Source organism: Epinephelus fuscoguttatus, linkage group LG13 (genome assembly GCF_011397635.1).
Source record: "Epinephelus fuscoguttatus linkage group LG13, E.fuscoguttatus.final_Chr_v1".
In the NCBI taxonomy this organism is placed as follows: domain Eukaryota; kingdom Metazoa; phylum Chordata; class Actinopteri; order Perciformes; family Serranidae; genus Epinephelus; species Epinephelus fuscoguttatus.
Genome location: NC_064764.1, coordinates 13,066,133 through 13,090,101, shown reverse-complemented (window position 1 = coordinate 13,090,101; position 23,969 = coordinate 13,066,133). Strand labels below are relative to the sequence as shown.

Genomic DNA, 23,969 nt, shown 5'->3' with positions numbered 1-23,969 from the left:
TTTCTCCCCGTTTTGTACATGCCTCTGAGTCAAGATCGAGCCATTTACAATGTCTTAATTGCAGAGTCATTTTTCAACATTCTTCTTCCTCGGTCTCGGCCCACCTTTCAAAGATTTGTTTTCACGCTGAGTGTGAGAGTGAGTGCCTTTTGGAACTTGAGTCTCGCCTCCCACTAAGAGCCAGGCAACTTCTTTATGGGCCAATAATATTGTGCCCTGCAGGGGAACAGAAGCCAGGGGAAAAAGTGAAGTGGAAGTCTATGCAGGGAATCCATTTTTTTTTTTTTTTTTTGCAGAAATGTCATACTGCTGCAAAGTTGCTGCTCCAAGGTGATTCGACAACTGATAGAGGGTTATGTCTTGGAGACAAAGTGAGGGGTTCTGTGCCGAAATGTCGGCGCTTGGAGTCGTCCTGTTTTGGCTGTCAGCCATTTGTTTTAGATCACATACTGTATTATCCTCTTATCCAGTTGTTTAATCCCCAAACACGAACTTCACACGCCACATCTGTGACTGCATTATCAGATATTTGTTTTATATTAATCCATGTGGGGCTTCCTCTAATTTCATTCACACCACTGTTTTGTTTATTGAAAGGCGTATCTAACAACCATCAGCGTGCGTTATAGATATGTAGCTTTGACCTATTTTTATTCTGTATTTGCCAGTGTCTGTTTCAGGGTGAAAAAAGACATCTGTACTAAGAGCAGTGAACAATAGATTACCACATGGCCTCATCTATTAGCCTGTTGTGGACAGCCTGTCACAACAGCAGCCATTGGGTTTTTATTGCAGCAAAGCCCTGTATCAAGGCTCTGAATGTATCCCAGGCCCCTCTTTTATCTCCAGGCCTATAGCGTTGGGATTACTGTCCCAAAGGAGATGGGAGGCAACATTGGACTGAAAACTGCCATCCCCAGCAGAGTCTTTGTCACAGTGCACTCCAGCATAGAGCTTTTATCAGCTACAAATATTATTTTGCTGCTAAAAGCAGGAGGAGTGCAGAAAAAAGCTATGAAGCAGTTTACTATTTTGGGGGGGGGATTTCTTTGATTTACAAGAAGCCCCAGAACAGGAGCAGATTCCATCTGAACAGAGACGCAGAGGTCAAGGGCAAAGTTCCTTAGTTATGTAATAGCCTATGGGACATTCTCACATGCCACAGGATTGGATAGCCAATCAAAAGTCCCCGCTCCTCCCCTGGACTCAAAACCACTGCTGAACAAACATGTCCACCCCCGAGTTTATTTGCATTGGCTATGTTTAGGACTGTTTATTTTTTGATCAGAGAATGCCTCTTAAAAAGCTTCGCCAGAGACCTCACGAATAATGGACAGCAAACATGAAATAATAGCCTAATGGATGTAATAGAGTGATATATTTCTTGAACCAGCATTTCTCCCAGTAACACATTTTGTGCATTCTTGAGGTCTAACAAATGAGTTAAAGGAGCAGTGTGTAGGATTTAGTGGCATCTAGTGGTGTGGTTGCACCATCATGACTAACCGAATGCTCTATCCCTCACCACTCCCTTTCCAAGTGTGTAGAGAACCTACGGTGGCCCTCAGGTAAAGCAAAAATGTGACAGACCCCAGCTAGAGCCAGCATTTTGTTATGTTTTGGGCTACTGTAGAAACACAGTGGTGCGACATGGCGGGCTCTGTGGAAGAGAGCCCACTCCCTATGTAGATATAAAGGGTTCATTCAAAGGTAACAAAAACACAATTCTTAGTTTCAGATACACAAATGAAAACGTTATGACATTATACTTCCTTTCTGCTAACAAATGAAACAAAGGCAGAGTTGATTTCTAAAAAAATATTTGAAATCATGCAGTTGTTTGTATCAGTGTTTTCTTGCTGGCAACTATGACAAATTTCATTGTGTAAATATGTTGCGAAAGCACCAATCGTCAACCCTATAGTCTCATCACAATATCAGTATTGAGGTATTTGGTCAAAAATATAGTGACATTTGATTTTCTCAGTATTATCCAGCCCCATGTCACCAACTGTCACTTAACATAGTGGCACGCATTGCGATGGTTGTGTGCTAGCATATGTACATGTGCTTTGTGTGTGTGCACGATACGAACGAAACACGGGCCCCACTCAAACATTGGTGTATGGCACCAAGAGTTGTCAAAACTCCTGTGTGATGTATCTCTCCTTTCTCTGTATTCCTGTGCAGGGGGGGACACCTGCAGCCAAAATGGAGGTGAAGACGTCACTTCTAGACAACATGATTGGGGTTGGCGACATGGTCCTCCTAGAACCCCTGTCTGAAGACTCGTTCATTGAGAATCTGAGGAACCGCTTCGACCACAATGAGATCTACGTAAGTCTACCATATTTAAAATGTATTTGTATTAATATAACTGAACCTCATTTGAGCTGTGTAACAACATTGTGTTGAATTAGGCTCTTCTTCTTGTCCCTGCTTCCAAAGACTGATATAGATGGCTTCCTTCAGCAAACACGCAGATACTTTCCATAACTCCATTGTTCTTTCATTCCCTCACCAAATTTAGTCTTGGCCACAGAAGTGGCACAGATACAGAGGCCACAGTAACCAACCCAATCAATAAATCACATCACTAAGGAATGCAGATGATGCCTTTAAATGAGGCATGAAATCCAGAGCTCGGGGACAAGAAGGGACTGGCAGGCTGGCTGGCTATCTCTAGAAGAAGAGGGTTGTTGAACCATCATCCCCGCATCAGACAATTGGTTCTGGGCTTTGTGTCTTCTCTGCAGGTTTGCTGCTCTAGACGTCAGCCAAGATGATTACAGCTCCGCTCTGGTTGCTGTTGGCTCTCAAGGCTCAGGGCCCAAGGGATGATGTCACCTCATATAGTGATGATTGCCTTAGTGGTGCGCTAGATATTTTTGCTGAGATGCAGCCCACATCCTGCTGAGGAATGGGAATGGTGTTTTCACATTTCAGATGCCCTCAATTTTCTGTCTTAAACTATAAGCCCTGAGCTTTTTATTTCCTGTGTAATGCTGACCTAAATGTTGTGAGACTAGTTAAACATGCACCGTTCTGCCCTCTTGCTCCTCCAAGAGGTGAAAAATGTTAATATTTCTGATATTAGCTTTTCAGTTTGGTGCTGGCTGTGAAGTCAAAGTAAAAGTGGCATTTTTATGGATAGGTAAATCACATGGTTTAAAGTCTATAATGGAAGCTTTTTGGTGGCATAAGCTGTAGCTCAAGAGTGATGACCAGGAAAAGCACTGAAGCCTATACTTATCCAATAAATCTGTGGTGTACAACTCTTGCATGTGAATGTATTTTTCCCTCATGCGGCATCATTCCTCACAAATGACCCCCACCCCCACCCCAAACTATCATATGACAGCTCACAGCAGAAGAAACATGGCTTTGTTTTCCAGTGGGACAGCACATCATGTATCCAATAACTTTGTGGAAAATCAAAGAGAACGAAAGTCACCCTGTTCACTGATGTCCTGCTTCTTACGTCTGACTGGTATTTTTTTACTGAGCAAGAAGAATCAATGATTAGTTCTTTCACGTTTATTTAATTCCTGAACCACTGGCTCTGCGCTGCCACTGACAGGCTCTGATTGTTATTACAAGTGTCTGACAACATTATAGAAAGGACCCCTTCAGAGATAGACCTGCTTGTTAAAGAGTAAAATCCTAAAGCCCCAAAATCTCTACTACCACACCCAGCAGACTCCATGTAAATAAACAGTAATTTAATCATCATAAAACATACTTCATTCAAGTCGACGCACACAAAATAAAACTAACAAAAGCTGTCCTGGTTTGTCTTTCCCCTGTTCCAGCAATTACCAACTCTGGTTTGGTTGAAATAAACCTTTAATCACTCAGTTAGATGTGAAAATATGCTGACTCTGTACATGCTAAAATTGCTGTTTATTTAAATGGAGTCTGGTGAGTTTGGTGATAGTGATTTCAGGGCTGTCTCTGGTTAAATAAAAAGGATCTTACTCTAACACAAAAAGGTCTAATGTTGGGCGACAGTTAGACTGATAATCTGATCATGTAAGTGACAAAAACAAGCACTTTTAGTGCACAAATGCACCCAGTTGTTACATTGCAGCCCGTTTTGCTGCTGCCGGCTGCAGCGTTCTCGCAATACTGGAGCAATTTCAAAAATTGCTGTTCCCATTTATCACTAGACACAAAAACATTGGAAAATGGGTCAAGGTTGAAAAATACCGAAGTCACCCTTTAAATCTTTTTTTTTTTTTTTTTTTTTTAATATGCCTTGTATACAGTTTCCCGAACTGTCATGCTGAAGTGATGTATTTTCAACACTGCGGTTTAAAAACTGTGTGACAAAGACAAAAAATGATTAATTTATGTATCTGTTGGGCAAGTGATGTATCATCCAAGCAGATCGCGTTTTGGTGACTGAACAGATGGCGTTTTATAACAAGCAGGACAGCAGGTGTAGAAATGCCAGAGAAAGAAAACAGCAGAAAATGTCCAACTACCTGCGTACATTATTGATCTCTGCTGATGAACGTGATACTCTTTGAGTTTTGACTAAAATCACCTTCCAACCTTTTTTTCAGTGGAGAAGGTCCAAAGAAAGCCTTCATGAGGAGAAAAGTTTAACTTTTTTTGTGCTTTGAATTTCATAATATTTCACTGCATTCGATAGGAAAGGTTTATATGCATTTTATTTTTTAGGTTATTTGTTTGTAGACTACACATTTGTTTAGGATTTGGTATGAAAAGGGTTAAAAGTTCTCAGTCCATGGCTGTTTTTTAATGGCTCAAATAATTAGCTTTTTTGGAAGCAGTTTTATGATGTGATTTGTCTCATGAAATAATCATTACTAAGTTGTGGTTTTCTTAATGATCTGCAGAGGCTGAAATTAAAACTCAAAAATCACTTTTAATGTGCTTTTAGCTTTTGGTCGATAGAACCTCTCATTAACACGTGATACTTTGTTTACATTGCACACACTCATTCCCTCTTGTACCTGTCCTCTGCACTCAAAAAGGCCTCATTTTCCCTCCGGTGGGCTATTGAACGAGAGGCTGTGGGAGGTTGTGGTGTTGCCACAGGGAAGGCCATGCTCCACTCTTGTCAGAGTGGGTTATGCAACAGCCATTACCATGGAAAGCAAAGAAAATGTTTCAGGTTGATGTTTTGAAAGTGCTCTCTGGGCTCTGTTTGGTGTGTGGGAGGATGATGAAGATGACGGCTGGTTATATTCGCTTTCAGAAATATCTGACAAGTGTTATCTGTTGAACAGGATCTGTGCGAATGTTACATAAAGGTGTTCTGTTACGTGAAACAGAGAAAGCAGTGTTATTTTGTTTGCAGATGTTTGATTAAAAACCCACTGATGACATGTTAGATATCTTGCATTTTGATTTTGTATTATGTAATTGACTAAAGCAGTGTTTTAATGGGAAGCAGCACGCAACTTAATTTGATTCTTTTTTTTTTAGTTTTAGGTGTTAATAATATCTGGGCCTGTAAGGTACTGATATGGCAGCATGAACACTTGCACTTGGTGAAGTGCTTGCTTACTAAAACCCTCCTGCAGCACCTTGACCTCTATACAGTCTGTGTTTACTGGCCAGCCCACAGATTCCATAAACTTTCCATTTAACGCTTCTTCAGTTTCACTTCAGGCATTGCATGTCTCAACAATGCATTAGAAATACCCAGCTGGGAAAAGCTGACAGAGGCAAAATTCCTCCCACCTAGACTTAACAATTGACACCCAAATGGACAGAAGGGAGGAAAAATTGTTGGTACCCATCTGTGCGAGAAAAATGTGGATTCACACTAACTGTTTGATTTCTTTTCTTCACCCTCCAGACATACATTGGCAGTGTGGTGATCTCCATGAACCCCTACAGGTCCCTGCCCATCTACACGCCAGACAAAGTGGAGGAGTATCGCAACAGGAACTTCTATGAACTTAGTCCACACATGTGAGTCCGCCCCCTGAGTCTCCACCACAACAAGCTTATATCTATACACGTATTATGTCCCGCTTATGGCTCAAGCATTTCGAGTTTGACTGTGTGGTTTTCAATTTAGTTCCTTTCATGTGAAATCTTTTGTTTTGTTGCCGTAGCAGAATTGGTGAGGCTGGCACTTCACAAGTGTTTTTGAAGGCTTTGTTTGTCTGAATGTTTTGAGCAGGAATTGGCATCTGTGTGTTGAAGATACTGTACTGCAAACCTCTGTAAGGATTATCAATTTGGCCCCAGTGATTAATGGGAGGGGTAGGGAGGGGGCTGAGATCAGAGGGACACTTGCATGGAGTGTCAGTCTGGTGCTCTTGCTGGCCATTCAGCACCGTGGCATGCCATCTGTCCATTGGCAACATTAAGTCAGCATTGCTGTTAGGCTGCCAAGATAAAAACAAAGCCCGGCACTCGTCAATTAGCCTGCTGTGTCTCTAGGCTGCAGCAAAACCCCTCAGAGAGGCAGACTGAAAGAGCGAGAGTGCCCTTGTCCCAGAACAGACATACTCCCTGCAGACAAAAGCAAGCTCCTTGGCTTTACTTTACAGCCCGCTATACAGAACTGACATGACACAGTTTTGGGCTGTTTCGCCCCCTTTTTTTCCTCCCTTTTGAGTTTTACAGAGCCTGTGTCTCCCCTCTTTGTCTTTTGTATACTGGTAGGGACTACTGGTGTGTACAAGGAGGTTTTCTCATGGTTATGGTCAGTGGCTTGTTTCAAAGAAGTGCATCAAGTCTTATGGAGGTGTCCCGATTTACCCGTTGAGCGATGATAACTTTAATCACCCACAACAATTTCCCCATTCAAAATTCTGTCGTTTATTGGCTTAACCCTAGGACATGTTCTGGCTGTGCTCTTGGAAAACACACTTCATTGGACAGACCAGCTTGCTGATTGATATCTAAAACAAAGATGCTGCACTGGAGTGGGATAAAGAAAGTCTAATGTCATTTTTAGTAAAAATCTTTTTTGTTGAAAACTTACAAGAGTGCCTTTGAACCAAAATTCTGAAACACAGATGCCAAACTTTCCCAGGTGTTCCTAACCAAATAGTCACTTCTGTCCTCCATAATTTTAAGTAAGAGCAAGGTTGCTCGGCAAGATTGGTGCAAATATTTTGGACTTGGTCATTGTCTTTGAGGGCCTCTTCATTAAACTCTGGCAATAACTAACATGTATGCTGCTAGAGGGAGGATTGTGGGATGGTTAATATTGGGGCATTTACACAACGTAGCTGTTTGGCAGTGGACATGCATTTTCAAAAATGGTCTTTGCTCTTGACTGTATTACTCCAATATAATTTAGATAGTTACAGACGGCTGAAGGTTATATAGCCAACCATTCGTCAAAGCCTTTGCCAGATCATTTTCATACCATACTGACATGAACTGAAACTAGCAGCTGCCTTAAAAAGGCACTGATGTAAACTATGAAGGATTTATATGAGCTAAACATGCCAAAACACTGGTTTGGTTCTTAAAGCTGCTGACTCTGGCTGGCTGGCTCTTGACGAAGAAATGATAGATATTATGCTTGTTACGTGTTTCAGTAAAATAGGTTTTGGTTTATTTTCGTGAGACTCAATCACTTCTCTGGTGTCTGTCTGCCGGTCCATCTGATTTAAACTTTAAAAAACAAGACAATGTCTAAGCCATCTGTGGATCCACAGCGCCAGGGTGATGCTACCAGAGTGACTAAGATATAATGAAATATGTCTTCCATCCATTACCTTCTAAAACTGAACCAGCTGCAGTGGAATACACAACCAGAAAACTGTCCAAACTAGAAACTCTGTCACATAGAAAGAAGCCTGCAACATCCCTCTCTGTTCTTGACTTCTGCATCTCTGGTGATGGATGACATACAGTGGCAAAAATAAGTTCTTTCTATACACTGAAATGTGCATCCTTTTAAACATGTTGTCATCTTACCATTAGTCTTTAAGTAAAGAAGATTAAGCTCTGTTTAGTGGGACAGACTCTTGTCAAAGACCTGAAATGCCAGTCAAAGGCAGATTGTTTCAACATGCTACATAAATTGATCTTAATCCTCCGGTCAGGCCATCTGGACCATGCTTTGTGGCTTTGCATCGATCGTCCTCAAGTAATGTTAAATCCTCAGTCATGTCAAATGCAACAGCCCAGTTACTCTCAACTCCATGTCATTTATAGCCAATGAAATGGCTCTACAGTTCATGCTCTCTTGTACCTCAGCTTTGGTCACTCTTACATTATACCATTGTATCATCTATTTAATTTTAATTCATTCTTTTATTTGTTTTGTCCTGAGATTTGAGCTGTCTCATTAATAGATGAAAAGAGAGATGGCAGTTTTCATCTCTGTGCTTTTAAAGCCAAGCCCCCAGGAAAAGCATCAGGCTTTGAAGTCAATTTGACATAGTTGCCAAACTGTGAAATAACAACTTCCAGGACTGTCACATGATGCCATTGGGTCCAAAAAGACTTTTTCCTACAGACTTACATTATGAAATAAAGGTCTGTATGTCAGTAGATACATTTTTTGAGCTCCATAACTTCTTCAGTATCAGAATTTGATCCATTTGGCTCAATGACATTTTGAAAGTCCACAGCCCTATGACATGTTTAGCATTAATTAGCACAAACAGTAGCTGGTTGAAATGGCCAACGTTAGCCTGTCAAAGGAAAAACATGTTCTTCAGCTCCATAACAGTTTTGTTTATGTCTTGTATCTTGTTAATTAGCATCGAAGATTGAGCATGGTTAACGTGAACCTAGCAACTTCACTATGGAGACCAGATCTTCATGGTACTGCTTGCGTGAGCCAACTGCTCCTTTTAACTATAATGGCTATTTTATTTCTGCACAAGTTAAATACACACATGCATCTCAATAAGACATTGGAGATGCACACTAGGTTAGTCGTGTCGTTCTGCTTTGTAAGTTGTCAGATATTGCGTCTATGGTAAGCACACAGAGAGGAAATTGACACTGACCTTCTCATTTAATTCCTGGTACGAAACAAATAATGTCACAGCATTCCTTACACCATACATTCTCCATGTGTCATGTACGTCATTCAGTGAACACACACACACAAACACAAAAAACCCCCCATACATTTTAGTATGCTTTCCACAGTAGACATAATCTCTAACCGTGCAGTGTTAGTGCTTAACTTTGTCCATATTGATAATGTCCTGTCAACCATGGAGACAAAATGTGGGATTAGAATATATAAACCTAGAAGCAGTTGGACAGCTGTGGTTTTGAAACACATTTGGATGTTGTAATTTGAATACATTTGACCTGACTGGTATTCAAAGCAGAGCAGCGAGTAAGCATCGCTACAGGTGATTTAAATGCATGGTGTGTCATGCCTTAAGCACAAGGCAAATCTTTTGCCTTTTTTCCCTAGGCCTATTAAATCAAACATTTATCTTCACATTAATTTGTGTAAGTTATTTCAAGGCCACAGAAAATGCAAAGGGAGAACAGTAAATGGATTTAGACAATAGCCTACACCAGACTTCTGTGAACCAGTTTAACAAACTGAAACTTAAAGAGTTGATGAGAATCCGCCTCGCCATACTGTGTTTGTGAGAGTTTGGCATTATAATGTATTGTATTCTTTGCTTTAGCTATAGCTGTGCCCTGCAGTCATGCAGCTTTGCAGAGCCAGACACTTGTTGTGCCTTAAAACCGAGACTGCTATTTTTGAATTTTGAGATAGGCAGAGGAAAAAAAACAATGCATAAATATCTGATACACTGAAATTACAGAAGTTTGGGCAAATATGTCCATTCAGTAGATTTTTTTTAAATGTGCAACAAGATTTGATTTGCGCTAAATGTTTAGTTTTCGATGGAGAGGACATAGTGTTTGAAAGAAAACACAGAAAAATCTAGTGTCCAGTCAGTACTTATAATCAAAAATGATTTCCAATTCCTTGTGATGTTTCCAAACCAGTTTTTCATGACCCTGTTCTTTGCGTGGCTGAGCCACAACTGGCTGAAGGGCATTATTACCACAGTGGCTGAAAGGGGATCAGTGTTGAGCTTTAATTAAGGTAACAACAGGAGGTCTGAGGAGTCTTCCTCTTCCTGTCTTTGATCCTCATCAGACTCTTGAACAGTTTAAAGTCGGCAGCTCAGAGCAGGTTGCATCAAGGCTAATGATGTTCACTTGGGTGGATGGCTTGGATTTGCCTCTAAAGATGATGAGATATATATATGAAGCTAATAAAGCATGACACTTTCACATATTTTACATTAACATGACAGTAATTGAACTAAATTAACATTGTATGAATAGCTGAAGAACTGTTTTGAAGTATGAAACTTTTGAAGGCATGCATCGGTGGTTATCACGTTGTATGTTGTTGCGACGAAAGCTTGATGGACAAAATTAGTGCTGTCACATGATTGCTTGTAGAGATAATAATCTCCCAGCCTGATAAAGGCTCTTGTAAGCTTCAGGGGATTGTTTTAATGAACATATTTAAGAGCAAAATAGGTCATATGGCTACTCTTAATCAGCATTGGTACATTTTTAGTGTTTTAAGCATGGACCTGCACTGGTTCCATTGAATTTCTCACCCTGGTGTCACTGCAGAGATATTTTACAGAACAAATAACAAGCAACAGCTAACTGCTCAAACCCTAAACCCCCTTCAGAACCAGCACACACCCACACACAGGCAGTGTAAATAACACTACCGTGTCAGTCAGTAGCACCCACTCAGAGTCAAAGGTTTAAGATTTTGTATACAACCTTGTCACAAATCGCCACAAATCTGCTTTTTGTGACTTCGTGTCAGAACAATGTGCTTATATAGTCAGTCACTGTAAAAAGCTGTGCACTGTGACAGAATGTCAGCTGATGTCAAACACATGCTGTCCCCTAAAACAATCACTGGTCCTCTCTGTCCACAGAACACAGAGCACAGTCTGTGTACGAAAGTTTATTCATTGTCTAACTTGGTGTTGTGGGAATTGTCTAAGCATCCCGGATAGTCTGTTTGGATAAGATGGAAGATTAATGTAGCTTAAGGTTATTGATTGAAGCCAGGAAAAGGTGCCCGAGCAGGATTAGTTCTGTAAAACGTGTAGCTTTAAATTAATGTGGTTGCATCATCGTTGGCTCATGTTGTGTGTGCCAGCATCTCCAAGGATGTCTGGAATACCTAGTGTATGTGTCTTTTTGTACGAGCACAAGGTAAAAGAACAGTGTGTACGTGCAGGTGCTCATCCATCTCACACCTGCTCCAGTAATCCCCAGACAAATAGAGGTATGTGTTTGTGTGCGCACACGTCAGCTGGAGGGAAAACTGCAGCTGCTCCTCCATCTCTAAAGTTGTTAATAGACTAATTGCCTGTTAAGTTCCATCTTAATTAGAGTTTTTGCAGGTAAGTAATGGCTCTTGTCCAGGCCAGAGACCAGTACAGTACATATTGATCAATTAGGGAAAGTCAAGACAGCAGATGTTTCCATGTAGTTGTCAAGTGAAGTTCACCAAGACTGTCACAGTCTGTTGGTAGATTTTCATCAGTTGAATTGAAGTTATGTCACTGGAAAAACAAAACAAGGACACACATCAATAAGAATGCATGTGCTACAGGAGGCTTGTTATAAATGTAGACAGCAGTAATCTAATATCAGGAGATTGTCACAGATGTATTATTCCAAAAGTATTTGAGAAATATTCAAATTATGTCAGGAAATTGCACCATTCAGTCCAACATTATTATAAAATTGAAAAGTTGTAAGACATTTGAATGGTTTGTGATTGGTTTCCATTTGAAATGTAATCCATTTGAAATCGTATCATGATTTTAATCATCAAAACAAAGATACCTGAAAATAAGGGAGAAAAAAAATGGATGTGGCTGTGCATGTTTCTGAAAATGTGACTGAACTCTCCAGCTGGATTTTACAGAGGACCACTCATGTGTCCATCAGTTTCTCTGCCGGCCAATTTAGCAAAATGCTTCTCTGCCCAGATGAGGCGCCTCATAATTAACTGGCAGGTGTTTTTCCCTCCCCTTTCTACACAAAGTCGAAGCATTAGAGACGAACTAATCAGTGGCCTTTCTCTATGCACAGCAGCATTACAGATGGCCCGGAGTCATCTTTTGTATGTCCCCTGCCGCCCACGCCAGACACAGATTGAGAGAAGTGTGCGCGAGTGTGTGTGGACAGGCAGCTAGTCCCACGTCTCTAGGGTAGGATCGTATTTCCCCAATGTTTAATGAGGTATTGAGACCCCCGATGCTCTCGGCGCTCAATACCCAGTGCCACTAGAGCATTAGCTACAGGGGGGGCATCCCGACTGGCTAATGGAGCAAAGAGGCCCCGTGCAAGGCGTATGTTGGGGTTTTCAGCCGCTGTGCACATGGTTATGACAGCTTGACTGTGAAATCTGCTTTGTTGTAGATGTTTGACATGTAGGACTATTATGAGCTGTTTATTAATTATATTTTTTCCTTAAGGTGTATGTGTGTCCTTGCATATCCTATCATAGCATGATGATATTCAGGTCACGTGTGATTGTAGCTCTAAATCTGTCACTAGTTTGCTCTTGCTTTACTACAGTATTACTCCACAGTAAAAAAGTTTGTCTTATCTCTAGAATAAGTATGACGTTAAAGTCCTTGACTATCCCAACCATAATAAAGCACAAAATGAAGAAAGGGCAGTGTGTATAGACATCCTCGGCCAAGAACACAAAGCACAGATTACACTGAACCATTAATTGCTGCAACTGACTTTTCCAGGGAAGGCCGGTGCCCTGCATGTCAAAAGCACTGATGGAGACCAGAGATCACATGTGGGAGGAAGCTACTTGTACTGAGTGCCTGCCTGCATGATGCTATGTTGTGCAACACAAGACTCCCAGTGACCAATTTGTGTTAAGTGTTGATCATATCTGAAATGAAACCTAACACTAAATGTTGTTTTATATGCAGAATGTTGGATCAAGATAAAAGACCGCTCTGTCCGTGGGTAGGATGGACTTTGGAGCCATTTACTGCATCATGGCATTGTACCTGTTTACTTTTCCAGTATTGTCAGTTGGAACACTGATCAAACAGCAATAAGTAAAAGCTGGAAATGCCCTGTAGAATTTAGGTGGACAGCTAACACAAACACATTTGCCCCTTACCTTATATTGGTCTTACTTCCAAAATTCTGCTTTTAAATGCTGTTTTTACTGCAAGAATACTGCTTTCACCTTCAATTTTTGTTCATAAATAAGTTTCTCAAGCTGAAATTAGCTGTGTGAAGGCAGTGTTGTTGTCATACTTTGTTATAAATCTCAAGCTGTGGGGAAATGGATTGCACAGGAAGACATTAATAAGACATGAGTGGTAGTTTTAAGACATTTTTGTTTGTTGTCCTTGTTTTTTACTGTCATATAAAAGATATGAACCATGGACAGGCACTTATCTGTATTCTAGTACATATCTGTTTTGATCTGTGTATTCTCTCTGTTAGTTTATCCATTACAGCTGCAGTTATTCAGCAACCAGCCTTATGCCACGTGCACACTGTTTTGGTGTTATATAAGAAAGACTGTTTTCAAGGAGGCCTACATAAGCTGCAGCACAGAACCTGTACGTAGGTAGATTTAAGTGGGCACTTGTTGAAATGGCATTTTGACTCAGGTGGGCAGAGTGAGTCCTCTCCAGCATGTGTGTTGGCGTAATGGTAAGCTTGGTGAACCTAGAGAGACATGATTGGGAAAGTGTGTGTGTGTGTGTATGTGTGTGTTCCTTTTTCCACCCACTTCCTCAGCCGAAGAATAAAATTGCAAATGTGTTCAATTGGATAATGCAGCCATTTATAATCAATTGCTGCATTTGTGCATACAGACAGCAGTTTTATTTGAGACACACACAACACATGTATACACAATCACACACACACTGGTCTCTTTCTCCCCTAGAGCTTATAGATCCCAAGGAGAGCAGGGTGTTAGATTTGAAAATGTTCTTAGATTAAGATTTGAACCTAACTGTGTTTCCTCCAGTATGTCGGTAATAGCTTTCCTTTGGCGCTTAGGAGAACTATCCAAGTTACCACGTAGAGTAACTGCAGTATCCGTGGTTCAAGTTTGACATGGCACTTTTGTTGCATGTCACCTCTCCCCCCCTCCTCATGTTGCCTGTTACTACCATTTCAAGCTGTGACAAAAAGGCAAAATGCCAAAACAGTGCATATATTAAAATTTTGTACATATAATACAGGGTTGCAGTTGCCATAGGGCCTTGATGTTGGCCTTGATCGGCTGTGCTGTTTTGCATATTGAATCTGAACTGAAACTCAGCCTGGTGGCAACCATTAATAGTGAAAAGTTATGAATTCCTCTGTTGTTTTCAAAGATAACGCACCTACTGTACCTGATAGATTAATACAATACTGATTAAACATTGCCTGCTCTGCCATTCATTGCTTCTGTAAGCATAAGATTTTATTTTATTGATTTTCTCATTGTAAACTCTCTCTGTTCATAGCCAGAACAATAGGTATTGAGCTTTTTCTTTCTGTGTACACAGGTTACATAACAACCGGTAAGAGGCATACCGAAATGGTGGCAAATAGATAAGACTAATATCAGCTCAGCTGCGTGGAATATTGGTCCACCAGGGAATCATATATCTTGACAGTAAGAAGATGTGTGTTAGTTGCTCTGTACCGTTATTGTTGTGCATTAAATATAACAGGGAATATCCATAAAACATGTAACTTAGTCAGGGGTTGTCAGTTTACTCAATGATGGAAAAGGGGTCCCTTAAGGAAAAAGGTTAGGACTCACTGTGCTGCAGCAAACAGTGGCCAGCCCTGTAAATGCAAAAGTCTGGTTTTCCCCTTTGACAGTTTCTCTTTCAAAATGAATGGGCATGGACAACCTCTGTACATTCACAGGAGGCCTTTAGGGCTTGGTAAGGTGAAGGTCGGTGTAGAACCAATTAAGTGTGAGACCTAAAGACTGTAGTTATATAGGATTTTATGACTGACAGTATCAAATGTTTTGAGAGGTCAGTTAAGGGAACAGCACAAAAAATATTTTGTTGCAATAACCAGAGACCCGCAATTAGTTTGTTCATGATTTATGTTAATCTCATTGATTGTTCTTACACAGAAATTAAATCCACATGCTAGTGGCCCTGTGAGACTGTGCTTAGCATAAACAACCTGATGGCCACTTAACTACTATCTTTTTAACTGTTAGCTACCAATAAACGGTCTTATCTCTGTAAAGAACGGTAGAATGATTACATGTAGTACACAACAGCTAGCAAACTTGAGTTAGCTGATAGCTTTCTAGCCAGCTGTCATATCCGTTGATATTGTAGCTAGTAACAAAAACATTTTTAAACTTCAGTCTCATTTTCATCGTTGGGGGCATTCCCCGCAGGGTTGTTCATAAAACTTGTGTCAAGAAGGATACTTTGTCCTTGCTGTAAACTATGGCTGGGCGATAAATCGATTTTATTGATTAAGTCTAATTTGTAGTTTAGGTCGATTTGTTTTAATGAAAATCGAGCTTCTCTTTAACGTCCGACGCTCCCCGCTGGGCTCCCGTAGTTCAGAATGGGCTCATCCCCCCCCCCCCGCGCTTGATACACAAACAAACATCATGGTAGCGAGTGGGGAAGAACTCACGAGTTCGGTTTTGTGGCTTCAGACACAGAACAAACAGCACAGTGTTGCAAAGTGTGTTTGAAGGCTGTTGCTACCCAAGGTAGCAGTACTACCAATTTACTGCAGCACCTCAAACAGAGTGGGAGAGGTGTTGCTCCCTCCGAAAATATCCCTGCTCAAGTGCTTGAATTTGTTATTTACGTGACAACACCTGAACGCAACACAGGCTCTGCTCCATAGACTGTGTGTTCGGTGCCATGCTGCGGGTTCGGGCCAGGCTCGGTTCTAATTGTCTCGGACTTGCAATATAATGGTAGGGGAAACACTGCCGTATGATAAGAAAGGGGCCCGGTGGAAAGCGATCACGGATGCAGTCGCGATGTATCTTGCAAAAGATATGGTGCCCTACTGTAAAGCCCTCTGAGGCAAATTGTGATTTGTGTTATTGGGCTTTATAAATAAAATTTAATTGAATTGAAGATTACAAACCAAAAATAATAGTTCAAAAATATGTTGATTTTCAGCCAATATGTCCATATTAGACAGTAAGTTAGGACAACTTCTGATTGATAGACACTGAAGATTTTGAAAGCATGGCTGGAATTGAACCAGGGTTTCCAGATTGAGATGCAAAAGATTTACCCATTGTACTATGCCATGAAATACACAGTGAATAAATTAGGCTATACGTAATTTAAACTGAACAAAAACACTGAAATTATTAGAAAAAATATATATATTTTAATGTCCTTGCTAAGCCACCATTTTTATGGTGTTGATGTCAGTTGTAACACAGAGTTACAATTGACCCCAATCGTACCACCCATGACACAAGGTATCCTGCTGGCTAGAAATGACAAAGCTAATATTTGACAAATATATCAAATGTTAGACAACAGCATGGTCATCCAAGTAGGGGAACCACAGGTCTTTACCCACAAACATTAACCCCATTGTATTATCAGATGCAAGTGTTTTTAGTGAGCAAATTCAATACATCAGAGAATGGAGACAATTAGTGCCGAACATCAGAACATGGACCTCTGTAACATCTTTCAGGGTGAGATTAAGGTCCTGACCAAAGACATGGAGGCCCTTCAGCTGGAGAAACAGGAGCTAAAACAACATTACAAAAAAAGAACAAGAGGCCATGCTGCTAGAAATAGATGAGCTGAAGAATGAGCCTCAGAAAGCTGAAGTCATCAACAACCATGAGATGAGCAGAGAAAAGGCGGCCTGCCCCTCAACACCGGAGGAACTTCTTCAACAACCCAAGGAGACAAAAAGAAAGCACATAGCTGAAAAGCAGATGCTTGTCACCAAGCTCACTGTGGCCAAACAGGAGCTGTAGGATCTCAACCAGTAGCTCAAAACAGAAAAAGACTTCTGTGGAGATCACAGAAACTAATTTTTTAAGAAGGCCTCTTTCAGCCGAATTGAAGTCTCAGAAACCAAACAGAATCAACTCTATCATGAGATCCTGGAGCTGCAGTTAGTGCTCCACAAAGAAAAGGACTTGAAGAACCAGGCAGAGACTAAAAGCCTCAGGCACTTGAGATCAAGAAGGCCTTTTGTAAAGACTTTGACCAACAGCCTCAGAACGAAAAGAAACTGAGGGCAGAGGCTGAGAGGAGTGAACTGGAAGCCCTTAAAATCAGGAAGGCACTTTTCCACAGATTGGATGAAGCCTGAATGATCACAGAGAAGCTTTCAGCTGAAAGCCAGATGCTCGCTAACAAGTTGAAGAAGACGGAAAAGAAACGGCAAGCTCTTGTTCGAGACGTCCTGGAGCTCACTCAGTTGCTCCAGCACGAAACGACTTTGAGGGTCCAGGCAGAGAGCTACCAGCTAGAGGCCACTGAGACTCTGGAGGCTCTTCAAAAAAGGATTGAAGTATGTCAAAGAGGGTCCCCTGCCAGGGCGAAGACTTCCTGCTGCAGGAGGAGGAAGAACTTTTCAAGTCATTTTAAAAGCAGAGGGAGAAGAAGAGGTGCCTACTGAGCATCAGTCAGACCTCTCTTAGATAAAAGGATGTTAAGTTTACAACAAATGTGCAACGCGGATTGAGGATTCGGCTGGTTGTGGATATTTGGCCAAGACCTCCCAAAGGGCCTTACTATGGGCCCTAAGGGTCAGACTGGCATTACACAGAGAAACTGTAAATGCTAATGGAAATCTAATCTGCCAGACATCATAGCTGGATTAAGATTGTGTCAACTAATGTCCACAGCTATGACAGCTTTTGCAGTTCACTGATTAATCACTGCATGCTCTTTTTTTCACCAAAGCCTGATGTTTTATTGGGATAAATGTGTATCTTTTTGCCCACCTCTGCTGCAGGAACCCTGATGTGATATCATTACTATGATTTGCTATTACACAAACCCAATTACAAAAAGTATAAACAGTTTCAGCTCGCTTACTTCAGAGTTTCATGCAGCGTTGTAGACAATTTTTGGCAACGCACCGTGCAACAAATCAGTTTCTTTGACCCAGCTTACAGGTGTTAAATCAACCCACCATGTTTGAAACAGGGCCATTTTTCTCTTACCTTTCAACTGTAATATTTCATGGTAAACTGTTTATTTTGGCTCTGGCAAAAGAATCCCTGAGCAACTTTACTCCCTTCTACCAAAACCTCTTAATCTGTGGCCTCCTCATTTCCTGGTGTGGAGCAGGAGAAGTTGTAAGCCACCACTGTGGTGCTGATGTGGGACCAACTTTACACTGTGGGTCAGACCCACAATGACTCTGTCTGTTGTCTGAATGGGCTCAGTGGGTCACATGGTCACCCTGAGGCCTTTTGCTTCATTGAAGACCTGCCAAGTGATCTTGTACTTAATTAGGCATAACAGTTTATTACTGTGCAGCCTTTGTGTGCGTGCGAGCGTGTGCAGGGGCATTGTAATGCCTGTAGGGCTCGAAAATTACACATATACTTTTATAAGTTATGAAACCCTTGCAAACGTGTATAGTAGATTTTAAGACCTTTATCGAAGTTTGAGATAAGTCACAGATAGATATATAGATATGACACTGCGATGAGATTGTTCTATGCAGCTACAGTAGAGTTAAATTAATTTAGCACAGTTTGTTTGATGTTAACAGGACCACTTGTCGGTGAAGATTCTCAGTCATCCAGGTCATGATAACTGACGAGTGAACTGGACTTGCTTGTGTTTCTTGAAGACGTTTCGCCTCTCATCGAAGAAGCTTCTTCAGTTCTAGGACTACTGTATGCTTCAGTGTCAAGATGTGTTACTCAGGTCTCTTAGAGCCTGAAGTGACCGGAGACACTGCCACAGTAGAAGGCCGAGACATGTAGAGCAGGACTAAGAGAGGAAGTCCTCAAACCTGACGGAGCTGGTGCTTTCTGGGCTATAAAAAGACGTCTTGCTCCTCTGTTTCCATTATCCTGTCTGTGGCTCTGCACATGTGGCTATGTGCTTTTTTTCCCCTAAGCATTTTTTTTTCTCTACATCTTCTAGCCAAAGGCAAAAGGCCTTATTTATCATTGTATGAAATCCCATGACTCAGACAGTCCGGTCAACTCTTGAGGCCTTTTAACACCCAATAATTGGGAGCCCTTTAAATATTCAGGGTTTTTTTTTCTATTTTTTAATATGCTGCATGCTGATTCCCACAAACCTGCTAAAAGAGGCTGAGTAGAGTCTTTGTTTGAGCATTACTTTGAGGATGTTTTGCTAACTTACTCAGCATGCTTGTTTCCTGCTTTTTTCCAAGGATCAGACAAACAACTTGGATCTGTATTTTCCCCCGCTGTGGAACACCAAATTGCTGTGCAGCAAAGTAAATTAAAGCCCTGGACCCCCTCGAAGTTTGATGTATGGGTGGGGGAGTATCAATGAGTAATTTAGCAGAGGTCTCAGGCAACCTCGAGTGAGCGTTGAATTAATTAGAGATGTGTGGCAGCAGTGCTTCACTCAGAGTTTTTAATTTAGAGAGTCGAAGGTATTCTTTATTGCACCTTGTAAGTTGCAGTCGAGAGTGCTCATCTCAATATGAGACTGTTGTCACGATCATGTGTCAGATGTTTGCTAGATTCTCGCCCTCTGTGCTGGTCTTTTTTTTACCACCTGTTTTACAGCTACACATCGTCACAGCCAGTGTACAGATGGGGCACATCTGTCCGAACCACACCAGCAGGTTCTCCAACAATCTGTGAACGCATGCCACTGTACTGTGTGTGTATGTGCGTGTGTGTGTGTGCCTAACTTAATCCCAGTTCAGACGGTTGAAGCTTGCATCTACTTGCAATGCGCCAGTCTTCAATATCTGAAAACCTGCCAGTTGACACCAATGCGTCTAGATGAGATGGGTGCTCTCTGTACTTGTGTTCTGATTTTCAGCTCTTCAGCCTTGTTTTGTAGTCGAATATAAATTGTGCCTTCTTAAAATATGAATGACGATAGTGGACATTTGCTATAGTTGCATCTCTAGTTGGAATGAAATGGTGAAAACATAAACAAAACAACCCTTAGATGGGCCGCAGTCATAATAAATACGCCAAAATAATTTAAATAGCCAGCATCGGTTAATATTTCAGTGAGTAGGCTATGTGTGGGACATGCACACGTGCAGCGAGCAGCAGCAGCGACCCCAATGCCTGACAGCAACACACTGTGAGGACGGAGATTGACAGCATGTTGACAACTACAGGGATGTAAATGAGACATAAGCAGGTTTGGTGGTAACAGGGGGCTGTTGTCAGAGAATGCAGCAGCAAGAAAACATGCAGCCTAGTGTACAGGCAGTCTGTAACTGATTTAGCCAACTGGCTTCACTATGAGCCAACTGGCTGTTGAAACAGGTGATGTGCCTTACCTTACCTGCTGCTGGGGACCTGACAGGCTGAGTTGCAGGTGACAACTCGAGCTGGCTTGAGTCAAGGTGACGCAGGCCGCTTCACACTGCTGTAACTTTTCTTTGCAACTCTTTAAAATGGTTTCATCTCATCGTGAATCTTTGGTATGAACTGGGCAATGCACAGATGGACCACATCTGTCAGAACCACATCAGCAGGTCCTCCAACAGACTCTGAATGCATGCCACTGTACTGAATATGTGTGTGTGAGTGTGTGCACATGGCAAACTTAAGCCATCTTTAGGGACACATTTCAGACTTGTGCAATTTGTGACAAAAGCTGTGTTCCCAGTTGGGAAAAATTTGACTTTTGAGTTATGGACCTTTTTCACAGCAGACATTTTGACTTGTGTCAGTAGAAAAAGCACAGGTGAAATTGATAACATTAAGGATGGCTGAGTTCCATTCATTGTCCCAGTAAGCTAGTAACATTTAGCCAACATGGACAATACCAGGGTCTCCCCTAAGGGGAACGCAGCTGTCATTAGTGTCATTGAACACACCTGTGTTGCTCCTACTCTGACGTGTCAAAATGTCTGCCGTGAAAAAGGTCTATTGGTCAAGGTTAGGGTTAGGCAAAGTTTAAGGTTAGATGAGTAGGGGTTAGGTTTAGAGATTGATGTGTGTGTCTGCGTCTTGCACCAGCCACCCACTCTTCCACCTGGTCATAAAGCATCAGGAAAGCGTTGCTTCCTTAGCTGCTCCGTCAGAGCCAGGGCGGATTTCCTGTTGCCTCTGGAGGAGCCAGATCATACTGAGATCACAGGGCCCCCCATGCAAACACATCACATACCAGAAACATAGCTGAATTTAGCATCAAAGCAAAGCACCGAACAGAGTTGATCCATTATATGGCTGGATAATGAACAAAGTTGTACTTTCTTTAAAAAGAGTGTATGTAAATGTGCTCGATGTCAGTATGAAGACGTGGCCGAGAGCCTCTGAGGAAGATTATTATTGTTTGCAAAAGTCCTGTCATCTCCCAGGAGCTGGGTGGGCGACACTCCAGACCATACATTACAGCTTCATTAGCATCTACAAATCAGGACTTAAAAGTGTGCTGAATCTGCCCTCAGAGTACTCCACCCTTTTAAGATTCAGGTCACACACAGACCCATCATCTCCTCCTATGCCCCAGTTACCGGAGGTTGGTAGTAAAAAGAACTGACTAGACTATTTTGTACAGCTTACCTCATGCCAGTGTGGCTTTGTGTTCACCGCTGCCACGTGCAAGTCCAAATTACAGCCTGTAGGCAGATGTGAAGGGGAGGTGCCAAGCAGCACTTATGGTCCAAGGCCTTATCCCCACACACCCAGCTCCACACACTGATCAGGGAGGCCTCTGGGATTTCGGTGCCTCACTCACTACTTCCCCTGCCTTTGATGGTGACCTTGGTGCTTCATCATCATTTCGACTTCCACGTTTGTGAAGTGGTACAGCCAGTTGCTGTTCATACTGCTTTCATGGTCCTAATGATAGCACAATGTTGTAGCCACAGGGATGAACATTAATTCTAATTCTATCCTGTTTTTCTTGCTTTTATTTGTGGGAATAAAAATACAGATTAGTTTCTTGTGAGAAGTCAGTTGTGGCTTGGATTTTTTTTTTTTTCTTTTAAATGTTTAAGATTTAAAGATTTATGTCATCTGCACTTGCACAATTTTGGGTGTGGCCCCTCACTTCTGCTGCTTTCTATTCATATTGTGATTATGCAATGGCCATTCATATTCATGTGATTAGCTCTCTATGGGTGTGTGTCTGGCAGAGGACCTCCCACTCCTATTTTTGCACGCCTCACCTTCTCCTGGTACACTCCCCCTTCCCACTGGCCTCCACTGGGGGCGAGATAATTGTGTGATGGTTTGCTCATTGTCAGGATCAGGTCAGGCAACAAGAGTGTTTTCACAAAGCAGACATCTGCTGCGCTGTGCTGCCCTTTTCAGCAGTGACGTAATGTCCTGTGGCAAGTCTCATCCATACAAACGTGGTGTAAAGGAGAGGGTAGGGGACAGGCTCTGATCAGAGATTGTGGCAGTGGGGATTTCTGAGTGAGGCTTGTGCCAGACAGAATGAAAACATTTGGTCCCACTGGGGGCACCTAAGATCTTTATTTAAAGTTCTCTGTTTAGGTTTTTTTTTTTTTTTTTCAGTAGTTAATTTTACATTCAGCGATTCTCACCGAACAAATTGTGTCAATCTTTGAGACAAAGCATGTTAAATACAGCTCTTTTCTTTATAAACATCTGCAACACAGATTTATTTGGGAATTTATTTTTTAATATTGAAGCATGCATTTGTTGACATCCATTGTAACATTGTTTGGCTGTCTTTGTGCCCTCTACTGTCTGCGGTGATAAAGCCTGATTTGTGGTAGGGTGCTTAACAGTTTTGATGAGTGTCCCTCGACACATTTCTTTCATGTTGCACACCTTTGCTATGTTGGGGGCAATGTCACATTTTGTCGCACAATGCTATTGGGTGTTCACATTGCGTCACACTAACGTCTTCATTGAGACATTGCCCTGAACGGTTTGGTCCCTGACAGTAACTTTAGATAACCTGGAGACATCTGTATATACCAAAAGTGCCTCTCCTTGTCCATGTCCTGCATTTGTAAACCAATACACATTCCGCCTGTAGCTTCCTGGTTTGGTTTAGTGGATGCACTGCACCTTCTTTTTTTGTGTTTCTGTTGTCTTCTCAGTAGAAGTAAGTTTAAAAACTCTTCCTCTGCTATTAACTCCATTGAATTCATCAAATCCCTCCATTACCAAAATACAAAAGGATACAAAGTAGCTCAAATATGGATACATAACAAACAGCTGTTAGAAGGACATATATACTGACTGGAATGATCCAGTGTAACTTAACAAGCAGGATGAAGGATAGCGTCTGGTTACCATAGAGACAAAAGAAGCCTTTTGCCAAAGCATGAATTAAAAAAGTCACTTAGCTCTGTAGTTTCTGTCAAGTGACACTCATTAGAAGTGTCAAGGGCCCTATCATAAATCAGGCTTTAGTGTTGCTTGACCTGTGTGCTCATCTGCATACATTTAGCTCCAGTGGCAAACTGCGATACTCCAACTAAGGAAATTAACTTAGTCGCCAAAAGCATTTCCTTGGAGACCTCCATTGTAAAATAAACCTCTGTAAAACTGCTGGCAGGACACTTCAATCTCAAAACAACATAAATCATTACCCTTTCTTCTATGACATTTTAAGCCATGAAGGTTTTATATTCGCAAAACTATGTGTGCGACATGATTCCAGTGTAAAGCCTGTAAAATAGTGCACCACCTCTAGTGTTAAAAAAACCCACCTTTTTGAGTAATTTCACAAGCTCATTAACTCACTATGCCAGCTTGACTTAAAGGAACTTACTTCTGCATTAATGTACCCCTTTTCCTGAGGGTTAGTTGGTGCATGGCCCACACTGGGGGCTGACGAGGGAGAGGACCAGTTGCCCAG

At 41.6% G+C, this 23,969-nt stretch overlaps 1 protein-coding gene across 6 annotated transcripts in view; it reads left to right on the top strand.

Moving 5' to 3' along the window:
* The window catches only part of myo1b (myosin IB), a 78,589-nt gene that overhangs the window by 8,373 nt on the left and 46,247 nt on the right, over positions 1-23,969 (top strand). For 4 of the 6 annotated variants that reach the window (XM_049593754.1, XM_049593755.1, XM_049593757.1 and 1 more), the window contains exons 2-3: positions 2,191-2,337; positions 5,834-5,949. In XM_049593754.1, coding sequence (XP_049449711.1) covers positions 2,212-2,337; positions 5,834-5,949 — 242 coding nt within the window. In that variant the 5' untranslated portion in view covers positions 2,191-2,211. Of the gene's footprint in view, positions 1-2,190; positions 2,338-5,833; positions 5,950-23,969 lie in introns of those variants that run through there. The other 2 variants (XM_049593758.1, XM_049593759.1) reach the window with 1 other exon arrangement.